Here is a 14,698-nt window from a genome sequence, read left to right as displayed (position 1 = left end):
CGAAAAGGATAAAATCCCTCAATAAATATTGAGTCACATACCACGTATGATTAAGTTGCCTTCCACCATATTGCAAGATAACCTGGCTGCTCTTTTAATCGAAGGCTTGTTAAGCACACTCAAGGCCACACTTTTACACGAGTATGTTTGAGCTATTGGTGGATCTTACTCAACTAGTTTCATAAAATCCAGATGCTTGGAAACTTGATTATTATGGAAACTAGAGGCAAAGGCTAGGCGAAACATATATGATATGTTTAGGCAATGTGTTGTCACTTAGCTGATCTAGGAGTTGTATAGAGATACAATTGGTAAGCTCAATTACCTACCTAATCTACCTATCATGGTTTGTTGAGCACACTCAAGGCCATGACTATGTAGATGGGATCCTAGCCCACTACGAGAATCCTAGTAGAGATCTCTCGAGGTGATATAGAGGGTTATCATCTTATAAAAAATAGTGGGAGAACTATTTAAAATTTTAAAACCTTGTTTTAAATAGTTTATGCATAATGTTTACTTATTGCTTTATTTTACCTATTTAGGCATAATTTATATACATGGCTAATAATCTGTCACTACGGAGCTTGTTGGATGTAAATAAACTCACTGGCCCAAACTTCCTTGATTGGTTTCGGAACCTCAAGATCGTCTTGAAACAAGAGAAGAAATCCTATGTCCTTGACACTCTTATTCCACCAGTCCCTATTGCTGATGCTAGTGCTGAGGATAAGGAAGCATATCAACGTCATAAGGATGACGATGATCAGGTAGCATGTGTGATGGTAGCTAGTATGACTCCTGAGCTCCAAAAGCAACATGAGCATATGGATGTCCAATCCATGATTCTTCACCTTAGAGAATTGTTTGATAAAGAGGGGCGCACTGAGAGATATGAGATCTCTAAAGAACTATTCTGATGCAAGATGGCAGAAGGTAGTTGTGTTAGACCTTATGTGCTGAAGATGATTGTACTCATCGAAAGACTTGGACAATTGGGATTAGCAATGGATCATTAGCTAAGTATAGACTTAGTTCTACAATCTCTTCTTAATAGCTTTAATCAGTTCGTGTTGAACTTTCATATGAATCGATTGGAAGCCATTCTTCTCAAACTTTTGAATATGCTAGACACGGTAGAGAGGTCTATCAAGAAAGATAAGGGATCATTGCTTGTTTCTTCTTCTAAGGCTCATACGAAGCAACAGAAGAAGAAAGCCCAAAAAAGGAAGAAGGTAAAATCCCAAAATGATAAGTCCTTGAAGCCTAAGGGAGGTGTCAAAAAAGACAAAGAAAAGGATATTTGCCATCATTGTGGCAAACTTGGACATTGGAGGAGGAACTGTAAGGAGTACCTAGCTATTATGAGCAAGAAAAAGAAGCTTATTGAAGTTTCTGATTTAGGTACCATTTGCTAAATAATTCTACTTTATATATTAAAGGTATATGATACCTCAAAGTTGGTTCTCATATGTTTGACATATTGCAGGGACCAAAGATAAAGATGAGTAAGATCTTGCCTTAGGAGGTGACCACATGGATGGACTACTTAAAGCATTAGATGGTGCATTGGATGGTTACACTCTTATTTATATCAACATGTTGGATAATTTATTTAGATGTTTTTGAAACATTAATTATGTGATTGCCATGGGAATGGCTGGTGAAACTTTTGTCTTTAGCATTTGGATGTGGAAGCTTATATGTTTCAAGTTTGAATAATTATTTGGAATAATTATGTCATATTTAATTATCCTAGCTTCATGTTTATCCTTGCAATGATATTTGATCAATTATGAAATATGTTCAATTGATCAAAAGATTAAACATTGATTCATATAAAATGAAAATTTCTTAAGAGCAAAACATACAGATGAATGTTCAAGAAAGAAAGCAACTTCATATTGCAATATGATTTGGTCCATATCTCTTCAACATAAAAGCCCATTATGATATTCCAAACCAATATGATTACAAGCATACATTGAGATGTATATACATCATGAGATGTTCAAAAAAGTTTGAATATTATTCTCAAAAAGGATCTTGGATTTAGTGGGAGCCCAATGACAATAAAAAGTTTAAAAGGGCCAAATGGCATAACATATAGTGACACATGCATATGATGCATGCAACATAGTCTAGTTGGAATGGTCCTAAGGAGCAAAAGGGATTATACGTGTATATAAATAAAGTCATATACATCCTATTATAAAGGGCTCAAATAGGAAGATATTTAGATCGCTAGTTCATGGAACTAATAAAGGGTTTTGAACATTGTTAATGTAAAAATGGAGCCATAATAGTAGAACTTGGGTCTCATTGGATCTAGATATAGTAATATGACATGATGTGATGCGTGGACATCATGAAGATAGATAAAAGCAATTAACCACATTGAAGGGCACAAGCGAGTCTACATGGACACACGATTGCTAGATGGAATTAAATCTACATACGATGAGGTAGCAATTGGCTTTGTGCTAGTGGGAGATGTTGGGATGAGCCTTGCAGCCAATTGGGATTGGTTAAGGCTTGATTCCAATCATGCAACAACATCATTCATGTTGAATGATTAAAGGTTTTCCTTCATCAATAAGACATCAATTATAACAAGTTATAAGTCTAATTGGATGAAGTCCATGAGATTAATATGCCTTGCAAGGAAACTGTAATGGGTTGTAGTTATGAGATCCTTATGCATCAAAGCGTAATCTCAAAATGTTCCTGGTCAATGTATCATTGAGACTGGACATCAATGATACTTAGAGACTGGTACATTCTATGTTCCTTACTTGAGAAGTAAGCAACCGATCTCATAGGTTAAAGTATACAGATACTTGAAACTAGAATGTAGGTGTTTGCCTAGGAGAGCAAGTTCACTGAACATGACCCGCCATGAGAAATGCATTTGGTATTTCACTCAAGTGTCTATGCAATACTTCTCATGTGTCAGTTGTGTAAATACTCCCTAAACTTGAGACACTAGGTTGTCTTATGTGTGGAGTGCTATGCTTTGATTTCATCCCTACGGGTGCCTAACCAAGGATGCCAAAATAGGATGCTTTTAGGTATAACATGAAGCATGTGAAGCCAAATGAGTGGTCAAGATAGGAATCATCACCCCAAGTGATGTAGGGGACATATCCTAGCTGTTCTTGGTTGATATTAGCTTATTGAAGTCCTTGGCCAAGGCGAATTGAAGATTATGAAAGGAGTTTCATAAGTCTTTACAAAGCTGATGATCAAACTTTAAGAATGCAAATGGAGATCAATAGGAGTAGACACTGCACCATGCTCTTATCATCTTTGGGATATATGATGAGAGAATGAATTACACTGAAAGGTTGAGTCAAACCATCTTGACTCTTCTAACATTTTGGTGGCCATGATGGATTGCTAGATCCCAATCTTGATCTATGAACTCTAGGTAGTTAACTTGATTAATGATAAATTTAAAGTAGTTTAAATTTATCTAATTCTAAGTTTAACTTAAGAATTATATGTTGAGTTCATTGCCAACATGTTAGAAGCCTAATGGGTCACACACTTAAAATGAATGTCGAAAATAAAATGGGAAAGGTGATTAGGTTGGACTTAATCAAATTAGAAGTTATGAGCTTCTCAAGCACTTGATTAAAATTGTTTAATAATTAGTTAAATTGTTTAATTAAATCATTGGGCCTAATTAATTAAATTGTTTAATTAAGTCATTGGGCCTAATTAATTAAATTAAACAATTAAGTTATTTGGCCTAATTGATTAAATTTGTTTAATTAAGTCATTGGGCCTAATTGATTAAAATTGTTTAATTAAATTGTTGGGCTTAATTAATTAAATTGTTTAATGAAATTGTTGGGCTTAATTAATTAAATTGTTTAATTAAGTTATTGGGCCTAATTGATTAAACTAAACAATTAAGTTAATTGAGCTTCTTAAGGACTTAATTAAATTATTTAATCAAATTATTGGATTAATTGGTAATTACAAAATAGTTTTGTAATTAGGGTTTAAAATTAATCCAAGGTATAAATACCTTGTTATAGCCTCCAAACAAGAGAGTGGAAACGGCTAAAAAAAAAATGGGAGTGAACGACACATTAGAAATTCTTTTGTCTTGCCATTCATTGTGTGAAGAAAAATAGTTTTTCATTCATTTCATTTTTTTGTGTGTTCAGCCCCACAATTTTGTGTGGATTATGAGTTTATGAAATTCATCTTTGCTAGCACATTGTCAAGGCATAGCACTCCTAATCCTTAAAGAAGTATTTTCTCATTCATTGATGTGGTTCACCATTAGAGGCTACACAAGGATTCCTTGGATAGCTTTGGTTTGCAACACCCGGGCTGAGGTGGTTGAGCTTTTTGAAGGTTGATTTGGTGGTTTAATAAAGGATTCATCAACCTTTGTTATTTAGGTAAAGTGATATGATCATATACTTTTATTTTAATTTAATTTTGTACTCAATTTGAGATGAAAGAGATCTTAGGAAGGTGAGCCGTAATTTAATTTTTTAAATTTATTTTCGCTGTATTTTATTTGCATTTGATTCATGATCAGCCCTCACCCAACAAAAAGTTGTCTTTAAAATATTTTTAAGTCCTATTCACCCCTTTTGGCACTCCACTGGGTGTAATAAGGGGTACTAGAGCTCAACCCTCTAAATTAAGGCTTAATATTCTTAGGGGAGATCTAAATGGCTTTGCAAAAGTTTGTTGTTGTTAGGGGACAATCCATAAATAGGCCTCCTCTATTTGATGGACCAAATTATGCTTATTGGAGCATTAGAATGTCTATTTACATTTGAGCTCTTAATTATAAAATGTGGGATGTGACTAAAGAAAGACCTTACATGCCTACTTCTCCTAGTTTTGTCACCGGAGAGAAAATTCCCAAACCAAAGGTAGAGTGGACTAAAGATGAAATGAAAAAGTTCAAACCAATTTTAAAGCTATTAACACTCTTCATTGTGCATTGACTCTTATTGAATTCAATAAAGTCTCTAGCTATACCACAGCCAAGGAAATTTGAGAAAAACTTAGAGTTATCCATGAAGGGACTTATCAAGTTAAAGAGTCCAAGATTGCTTACTCACCCATAACTACAAAATGTTCAAAATGGAACCAGGTCAAGCCATCTCTATCATGTTTGATATGTTTACCAACATTACAAATACACTCAATTAAGTTGACAAAATCATCCTTGAACATGAGTTAGTTAAGAGATTGCTTAGATGCCTTTTAAAAAGTTAGAAACCTACAGTCATTGCTAGCCGAGAGGCTAAAGATCTTAATGCAGTTACTCTTAATGAAATCTATGGTTCACTCTGACGCATAAACTTGAGATGAAAGACGATGAAGAAGAAGAAAAGAAAGAAGCCAAAGATAAAAAGAAAAATCTTGCATTGAAATCAACACACTTGAGGAAGAACTAGAAAATCTTTCAAGTGATGAAGATGAAGACTTAGCTATAATGGCTAGAAAATTTAGAAAGCTCATGAGGCAAAAATGTAAAAGGATTGAAAGAAAGAATTACAAGAAGAACCAAAGTTCTTTATGAAAAAACAAGTACAAGAGTGATCTTAACAAAAAGGATGAAATGGTTTGCTTTGAATGTAAAAAACCTAGACATTTCAAATCCAAATGCTCATTACTCAAGGAAGAACTTTCAAAGAAAATGAAGAAACCAAAGAGAGAAATGGTGGAAGCAACATGGTCCAATAGTGACTCTTCAAGCTCAGTGGAAGAAAAAGAAAAAATAGAAGAAAGAGAAAATTTCTGCTTGATGGTAAAAGAAGAAGAATTTTATGAACTCCAAGATGAGTACGATTGCCTATGTTGAATTTAGAAAGCTTGCATTGAAATATAAAACTATGAGAAATAATGCCATGGCATTAAATGACAAACTAAAAAATATCAAGCATGATTTTAATTTTGTTTTTGATCAAAAAAATATTTTTCAAGTTGACCTTGAGCATTACAAAATAGCTTTTGAACTTTTAAAATTGGAACTAGAAAGCAAAAATATAGCCTTGGAAAAGTTAGTGGATGAAAATGTTGCTCTTAAAGCTTAAATAGAAGAGAACTCAAAACTAAAATTGAAAAATAAAGAGAAACCAAAAGGAAATGCAATTTTCAGAAAGAAAAGTAATGCACATTCATGTCATTGTTATGTGTGTGGCTAGAGAGGTCATTTCTCTTATGATTGCTATCATAAAGGAAATAACCTTCCCAAAACTAAATTGGTTTTGGTGCCTAAAAGATCTCATGTGCTTGCTAACCCCCAAGGATCCATCGAAGTATAGGTACTTCTAAAGAAAAACTGAAGATTTATTTTGTAGGTTAAACAAAATTAAAAGAAACAATGTCTTAAAGCTCAACCAAAGGAAAGGCAACCTTGGTACTTGAATGATGGCTGCTCAAGGCACATAATCGAGAATGAGAAATTATTTGCAAAGCTCAATAAAAAAAAGAGTGGTAGTATTTCTTTTGGTGATGACTCCAAATGTATTATCCAAGGAATTGAAACCATTGGTACCACTTTTCAAACCTAAATTAAGCATGTTTTATTCATTAAAGGTATAAGGCATAACTTGTTAAGCATTAGTCAGCTTTGCGATAAAGGCTTTAGCGTTTGCTTTGATGCCCATGGATGTCAAGTAATTGATTCTAACACTAACTAAGTCGTATTCATTGGCAAACGAGTTAAGAACATGTATGTTATCTTTCTTGATGAAATTGAGCTTTATAATGAATCATGTCTTATGACCAATGATGTTTGTGATAATTGGTTATGGCATAGAAGATTAGGACGTGTTAGGATTCGCATTATTTCAAAACTCCTAAGAAAGGACTTAGGCATTGGACTTCCAAAGATGTCTTTTGAGAATGACAAAGTTTGCAATATGTGTCAATTTGGGAAACAACTTAAAAGCTCTTTTAGGAGGCAAGTTTAGGGTTTGTAATGTGTGTCAATTTGGGAAACAAGTTAAAAGCTCTTTTAGGAGACAAAGTTAAACAAGTTTGTAATAAGTGTCTAAGAAAGTGATCTCGACTTCTAAACCACTTGAACTATTGTATGTTGACTTGTTTGGACCAATTAACGTTACCAGTTTAGGAGGCAAGTCATATAGCTTTGTTATTGTTGATGATTACTCGAGATATACATGGGTATAGTTTTTTGCTCACAAAGATGATGCAATGCCTACTTTTGTTAAATATTGTAAAAGAGTGTAAAATGAGAAAGAGCTTACCATTGTTAGTGTTAGAAGTGACTATGGTCATGACTTTGAAAGTGATGATTTTGAAATCTTTTGCAATGAAAATGGTTTTGACCACAATTTTTTAGCTTCTAGAACTCCACAATAAAATGGAGTTCTTAAAAGAAAAAATAAGACCTCAAAGGAAATGGCAAGAATAATGCTTTGTGAAAACAATTTGCTAAAATATTTTTAGGCTGAAGTTGTAAACATAGTAGCTTATATTTTGAATAGAGTTCCCATTAGAGCCATGATTTCTAAAACCCCTTATAAGCTTTATAAAGGAAGAAAATCAAACATTTAACATTTACGGAGTTTTAGATGTAAATGCTTTGTTTTAAATAATGGAAAACACACTTTGGGAAAATTTGATGCTAGAAGTGATGAAGCTATTTTCTTAGGTTATGCATTGAACTCTAAAGCATACAGAGTGTTTAACAAAAGAACTTTGGTTATAGAAGAGTCAATTCACATTGTTTTTTATGAGACGAATGTTGCACAAAGAAAATTTTACTAGTGCTTGATGATGATGATGCAGATGATATTGAAAAGAAAATGGAAAATATAAGCTTGGACAACAAAGAAGAAAATGGAAATAGATCCAAGGAGAAAGATGGAGAAGAGCAACCTCTAGAGGACTTGCAAAGAGCTAAAAATCAACATAACGATCTTCCTAGAAGCTAGAGATTTGTAAGAAATCATCCTTAAGAACAAATTATTGGTGATCCCTTAGAAGGTGTCAAAATTAGAAGATGACTAAGGGAAACTTGTGAATATATGGTATTCATATCACAAGTGGAACAAAAGAACTTTGAGGATGCTGAAAAGGAAGAGAGTTGGATAATTGCCATGTAAGAAGAACTTGGTCAATTTGAAAGGAACAAGGTTTGGACCTTAGTTTCAAGGCCAAGCAACCATCCAATTGTTGGTACAAACTGGGTATTTAGCAATAAGTTGTATGACTTGGGAAATTGATAATTCTATTTTATAGAATATTTTAGTCCAATTTTGTTAGTAAATATTAGCTAAGTCCTCAATTTTCAATTATAATTTACTTATTTTTAATTATTTTTATAATTAGTTTATTTTTAAGTGATTTATTTTAATTTTATGTTATTCCTTTTAATTTGATTGTAATTTATTAGTTTTTATATTTTTCGTAGGAATAAAAGAGATTGGGCTTAATTTTGGAAAGTAAGGTGTTGAAAGACCCCGTAAGTCTATTTGCATATGTTTTAGTGTTTTGGCCATAACTCACGCTACAGAACTCCAAATGATGCAATTCTTGAACCATTAGAAAGATAAGAGATAGAGATACAACTTTTATGGATTCACTTTACCTAGTTCTATCGGAAAGATAGAGAAAATTTCATCAAAAAATGGCTAGATGTACTGTACCGAGAATAGAAATTTGTAAAGATTGACAATTGATTTTTGGGCCTCTCATTACACATTTAAGCCCAATTAAACCCTAGGTCAACTTAAGGAAGTATAGGTTAAGTTATTAGTATAAATAGGATAGTTTGAAGAACATTAGGGGAGAAAACTTTCAAGAGATTCAAGAAGCTAGAAGTTGATATTGAAACTTGGAGATTAAGGTGGCAAATATTTGTTTTGTTTTCTTCCTTGGCTTTTATTTTTCTTGTTACTCTCGATGGTTGAATTTAATAAAATATCATTTGTTTTTGCAATTATGAGTAGCTAATTTTCTTTTTGTAGGATTACAATTGAACTCACATGTAATCTAGATTTTTAATCTTTTTCTTACTCATCTTTAATGGGAAGTGAATTGTTTATTCCAACTTGTTCTTAATGCTTTTAATTGCTTAGCCACCAATTAAATTGATTTTGGAACCTAAACAACCTTGCGAAAGAGAGTTTAGAGTAGACTAAAATTGGGATAGCATATGATCATATTAATTGATTTGCATATAAGATAAGGATTTACCTAAACGCCATATGCAGCCAGATTAGAGCCTGAACTTAATGAGTCTGTTTTAATTTCAATTCAAATAGGGATATAGCGTTTTGGTTAAAATAGATATTTTTATAAGATGAGTCGAGAAACCCTTATAAATAATTTAGGACTCTAAGTTATCAATTCAACCCATTGAAATAAGTTAAGGAAGAGAGGTAAGATTTAGATGAAGTGTGAGGGATATTGTAATCATAGGCTTGTTTGATTTTATATTTTCTCAAAGTTGTTATTATTTTGATTTTTCTTGTTGGTTTAAATTTTAGTTAATCAATTAATTTTAAATGTTTGGATAAGATTTAATTGTTCTAATTTTAGTACTTAGTAAAATGTTAAATCAATTCTTTGTGGGATCGATATTCTGCTTGTTTATATACTATCTATTTGATATGTATACTTGCGTAGTAGAATTTTAATTGACAAGATTTTAGCATCGTTGCCGGAGAATTGTTTCTAGAATTTTTATTAATACTAATACCAAGCAATTTAGTCTTACTTCAAATTCTATTTTTCTTGTTTTAATATTAGATTTTGTTTGTTTGCAGATATCTTTGGTCATTGTATGCAAAGAAGAAACAACTTGAATCTTGTTCCTTTTGATCCTGAGATAGAAAGAACTTTCAAAAGACGTCGAAGGGAGAATTTACAAGTTGCAGCTTTAAGTCAGAAAATGGCTAAAGATAATAATAACAATGGCAATAATGCCATTAATCAGGTTCCCGAAGCAAATAGAGCACTGCGAGATTATGCTATTCCTCTTTTGCAATGTTTGCACCAAAGCATTAGGAGACCTTCCATCAATGCAAATAATTTCGAAATTAAACCAGCTTACATTCAGATAATTCAATCTTCAGTCCAGTTTGATGGGTTACCCAATGATGATCCTAATTCTCATTTGGTAAATTTCTTGGAGATTTGTGATACCTTTAAATACAATAGAATAACTGATGATGCTATTAGATTGAGACTATTTTCGTTTTCTCTTAGGGATAAAGCAAAAAGCTAGCTTAATTCACTGCCTAATGGGTGTATCACTAGATGGGAGGACTTAGCTTAAAAGTTTCTCACAAAGTTCTTCCCACTTGCAAAGACTGCAAAAATGAGGAATGATATCACCTCATTCACACAATTTGATGGTAAGTCCTTGTATGAAGCTTGGGAGAGGTTTAAAGAACTCTTAAGAAGATGTCCACATCATGGGATTCCTGATTGGTTGCAAGTTCAGACATTCTATAATGGGTTGGTTGGGTCAATAAAAACCACAATTGATGCTGCTGCTGTCGAGGCATTAATGAGTAAGAATGCTGCAGATGCCTATAATTTGTTGGATAAGATGGCCTCCAATAATTATCAGTGGCCTTCAGAAAGGTCGGGTCCAAGAAAAGATGTTGGAGTTTATGAAATTGATGCACTTGGCATCTTAACTGCTAAAGTAGCTGTAGAAATGGCTACACTATCTAAGAAGTTTGACACACTAGGAGTTCATGCTGTTAAGAATTCATTTGTAGTCTATGAGATGTGTGAAGATAGTCATGTAAGTGATAAATGTTCATACAATTCTGCATCAGTCCAATTTGTGGGGAACTTCAACAGGCAGTAGAATAACCCATATTCTAATACATACAATCCTGGTTGGAGAAACCACCCCAACTTTTCATGGAACAACAATGCAGGGCCTTTCAATCCAAACCCCATCATGCCTCTTGGTTTTCAACAACAAGATAGACCATAAATTCATGAAAAAAAGTCCTAATTGGAAAAACTTCTCTTGCAATATATATCAAAGAATGATGCCATAATTCAAAGCTATGGAGCCTCCTTGAGAAATCTTGAGACCCAAGTGGGACAGCTTGCAAACTCATCATCAATAGACCTCAAGATGCCTTACCAAGTGATACTCAAGTCAATCCCAAAGGTAAGGAACATTGTAATGTAGTTACCCTTAGAAGTGGAAATGAAGTTGACGGGGTGAATGAAAAATCAATTGAATCTTCAAAAGAGCATCTAGATGATGACAAGGTAATTGTTGAAAAAGAAGTTAAAGTGGAAAAGACAGATAATGGGCAAGCTAAAAACCAAGGGAATTCTCAAGCAAACTATCCTCCACCACCATTCCCACAAAGGTTGAAAAAGCAAAAGCTTGATAAACAATTTCAGAAATTTCTCAAATTCTTCAATAAGCTCCATATAAATATCCTTTTTGCTGAAGATTTGGAAAACATGACAAGTTATGTTAAATTTTTGAAAGACATCTTAACCAACCAGAGGAAACTAGAAGATTTTGAAACAGTGGCATTTACTGAGAAGTGTAGCGCAATTATTCAAAACAAGCTTCCACCAAAACTAAAGGATCTTGGGAGTTTTTCTATCACTTGTACTATTGGTAGATTTAAATTTACTAAAGCTTTGTGTGATTTGGGTGCAGTTGTTTCAATCATGCCTTTGTCAATTACTAAGAAACTTGGACTTAACAAGATACAACCTACCATAGTTTTTTTGCAATTAACAGATAGAACAATCAAGTACCCTGTTGGGATTATTGAAGAAGTATTGGTTAAAGTTGGGCATCTCTACATTCCGGTGGACTTCATTGTGTTAAGATGGAAAAAGATCTGGAAATTCCTTTAATCTTGGGATGACCATTCTTGGCTACTACAAGCACAATCATTGATGTGAGGGAAGGCAAGATAACTTTTAAAGTTGGAGAAAATGTAGTTGAATTTAATATTTTCAATGCAAATAGACATCGTAGCTCTACAAATTATTGCTACAGAGTAGAGTTAATTGATGAAGGAAAAGGTGAACCTATTTCTCCACCTACAATTGAGCAAGCACCAATTTTTGAGTTTAAGCCACCACCTCCGCCCATGAAACCCAAGCAGTCACCAAAAGAGCATCCTTTGCCACCATCTAATTGTTCTTTCAAGATTGGACAACAAGTAATGGTGTTTTCTCGATCATATTTCAAGCTTTTTTCATGGAAATGCAAAGAAAGATGATAGGGTCCTTTTAAAGTAGTAAAAGCTTATCCTTGTGGAATAATTGAGATTGGTAGTGAGGATACGGAGCACATTCGTGGTTAACGAGCTGAGCCTCAGACCAAATTTTGAAGATGAAGAACTGAAAAAAAAGGGTGTTATAGTCAAGCTAGTGACTATAAACGAGCGCTTCTTGGGAGGCAACCTAAGCTCCTCAATCTTACTAATTTTCCTCTTTTATCTAAGTTTTGTTAGTATCAATTTATTTCTTGTGATCTAATTACCTTTTATGTTTCTTTTTTAGGTAATTGGTAAAAAAAATCAAAAAAACCAAAAAAAAAAGAAAAAGAAATTAAAAAAAAAGAGTTCAGTGCCACGACCCTCATTTTGAGTGTCGCGGTGCTGGATGTACCAAAGGGTAGCATGCTTGAGCGCCGCGGCCCTCAACCTTCAGCTCCATGGCACTGGTAAGGCCATTATTATTTTTTTTTTGTTTTAAATATATTTTTTTCTTCTATTCTTCTACTTTCTCTCTCATTCTCTAGCTGCTTAAGAGCCAATGCCGAACACATTGGGATAGATATGACTACTTTTCCTTCGTTGCCTACGGATTCTGACTCTAAGGATGATTTTGATGGTGACGATGCGGAAGACATGTAGACTGCAGCTTCAAAGTTAGGGGAGTATTCTTGTCCTTTTTCTTTTATTTTCTTTTATCACATTGAGGACAATGTTTATTCCAAGTTTAGGGGAGTGGTTTAGAATTTAGTTAGTTTATTTTTTAGTTAGCTTTATTTTAAGAATGTCTTGCATATTTATTTATGTTTTGCATGTTTTATTGTGTTTCAAAGAAAAATTTTGAGATAGTTGCACCTCATTCATGATTGTCCCAATCCTAGGATGATATTTTAATTATCTTTTGATTCTTAGCTTTAGGGAAGCATATAGTTATGATTTAATTTTACGTGATATTCTTGTGTTAGCTTTATTTTAGAATGTGACTTCTAATAATTTGAGCACTATACTCTTTTACTTAGAATTTTTGTTTGATTTAGAGAAATTTTATGTTGATGAAAAAGTATAATGAAGTCAAGAATTCTAGAATTTGTTTGATTCTCTCTCAAGGTGAAATTTTAGATAACACTTAGGATAGGAAGTGATTTAGGCCATCTTTAGATCGTTTAAGCCTTTTTGAGCCTACCTTGTTATATTTATCCTTAGTCACCCTTTTTAAGCCTAATTTACCTTTTCTTTGTAATTACACAGTTATGTTAGCCTTGACCCGTCTATTTAAATCCAACAATTTGAACCTTTCACCCTCTTAGTATTTTAGTCTTTCTAAGGAATGGTTCGAGCTTAAAGATAAATTGAGGGAGAAAGGTGAAAAAAAAAAAGAAAAAAAAGTGATGGTTGTTAGCAAAATTACCCCTTGTTTATAATTGTCAAAAATAAGTTTGGGGGTTGAAAATGTGGTAAGAAACAAAGCAAGGTTAGTTTTTTCAAAGCTATAATCAAGAGAAAGGTATTGATTATGATGACACTTTTTCTCCTGTAACTAGATTAGAAGTAATTTGACTCTTTCTTGCTTATACTAGTTACATGAATTTTAAATTGTTTCAAATGGATGTTAAAAGTGCATTTCTAAATGGTTATATACAAGAAAAGGTGTATGATGAACAATGTCAAGAAATGAGGTCGGGGTCCATGACCAACCCACCAGCCTAGTAGGCGAAGCTCATGAGACCTAAGCAAGCCTTAGTATTCCAAATCACATATGTATAACCAAGGTCCAAACTATCATATTCATAAAATATTTTAAGTTAAATACATTAACATTGCCCTTGGCACATAATTCAAAAATAATATCCATAAGGCTATACATTAGCCAATAAACGGGTTCGCACTTACAACCCTAACTCAAGTTAAAATGCAACATCAAGCCTACATACGTAATCAAACCGAATACAGAACGAAAGCTTGGGATGGACACAATGAAGTGACCAATTGGGTTAAGGACCTACCAGATGCCAAAAATTGGTCTGTCAATAGACGACCCTTGCCACGCACTGTCCAGGGGCCTATTTATCTACATATGGTACAAAATGGGTGAGTCATCTCATGCTTAGTGAGGGGTGCAGATAAATAACACATGCATATATATATATATATATATATATATATATATATATATATATATATATATATATAGCATACTCAATGCAACAAATCACGCACAGTGGCCAAGCGTACGTATCAACTAGGCTTATCCTTAAAGTTTCATCATAATTAGGAGCATATCAACTAGTCTTATCCTTAAATCTTAGAGTGGTCTGTCACTAGACATCATCAAATCACTCATGGTGGCTAATCGACAAAATCAAATCGTGCTCAGGGTTACGTTGCTTGAGAAGAGTCAAATCATGCGTGTGCCGAAGCAACGAGTGGAGGGTTCAAATCATGCATGTGTCGAAGCAACCAGCAAAGAA

General features: G+C 33.5%; 2 protein-coding genes and 1 non-coding gene across 3 annotated transcripts; 2 read left to right on the top strand and 1 right to left on the bottom strand.

Moving 5' to 3' along the window:
* The first annotated feature begins 560 nt into the window (after positions 1-560).
* LOC148762049 (uncharacterized) lies at positions 561-920 on the top strand. The gene has a single exon (XM_088807635.1). It carries the CDS (start codon positions 561-563, stop codon positions 918-920), a length of 360 nt encoding a protein of 119 aa, XP_088663761.1.
* An 8,984-nt stretch (positions 921-9,904) lies between these two features.
* LOC108662426 (uncharacterized) lies at positions 9,905-11,862 on the top strand. Its single transcript, XM_088807634.1, has 3 exons — positions 9,905-10,132; positions 10,325-10,768; positions 11,155-11,862. Exons 1-3 carry the CDS (start codon positions 9,905-9,907, stop codon positions 11,860-11,862), a joined length of 1,380 nt encoding a protein of 459 aa, XP_088663760.1.
* Positions 10,331-10,437, bottom strand: LOC148762048 (small nucleolar RNA R71). Its single transcript, XR_016027281.1, has one exon. It is a non-coding gene; the product is annotated as a small nucleolar RNA R71 (small nucleolar RNA).
* Positions 11,863-14,698: the final 2,836 nt, after the last annotated feature.

Source organism: Theobroma cacao, chromosome 6 (genome assembly GCF_053813885.1).
Source record: "Theobroma cacao isolate CCN51 chromosome 6, ASM5381388v1, whole genome shotgun sequence".
Classification (NCBI taxonomy): domain Eukaryota; kingdom Viridiplantae; phylum Streptophyta; class Magnoliopsida; order Malvales; family Malvaceae; genus Theobroma; species Theobroma cacao.
The sequence above is the reverse complement of the archived record's forward strand: the minus strand, read 5'-3'. Positions and strand labels throughout refer to the sequence as shown.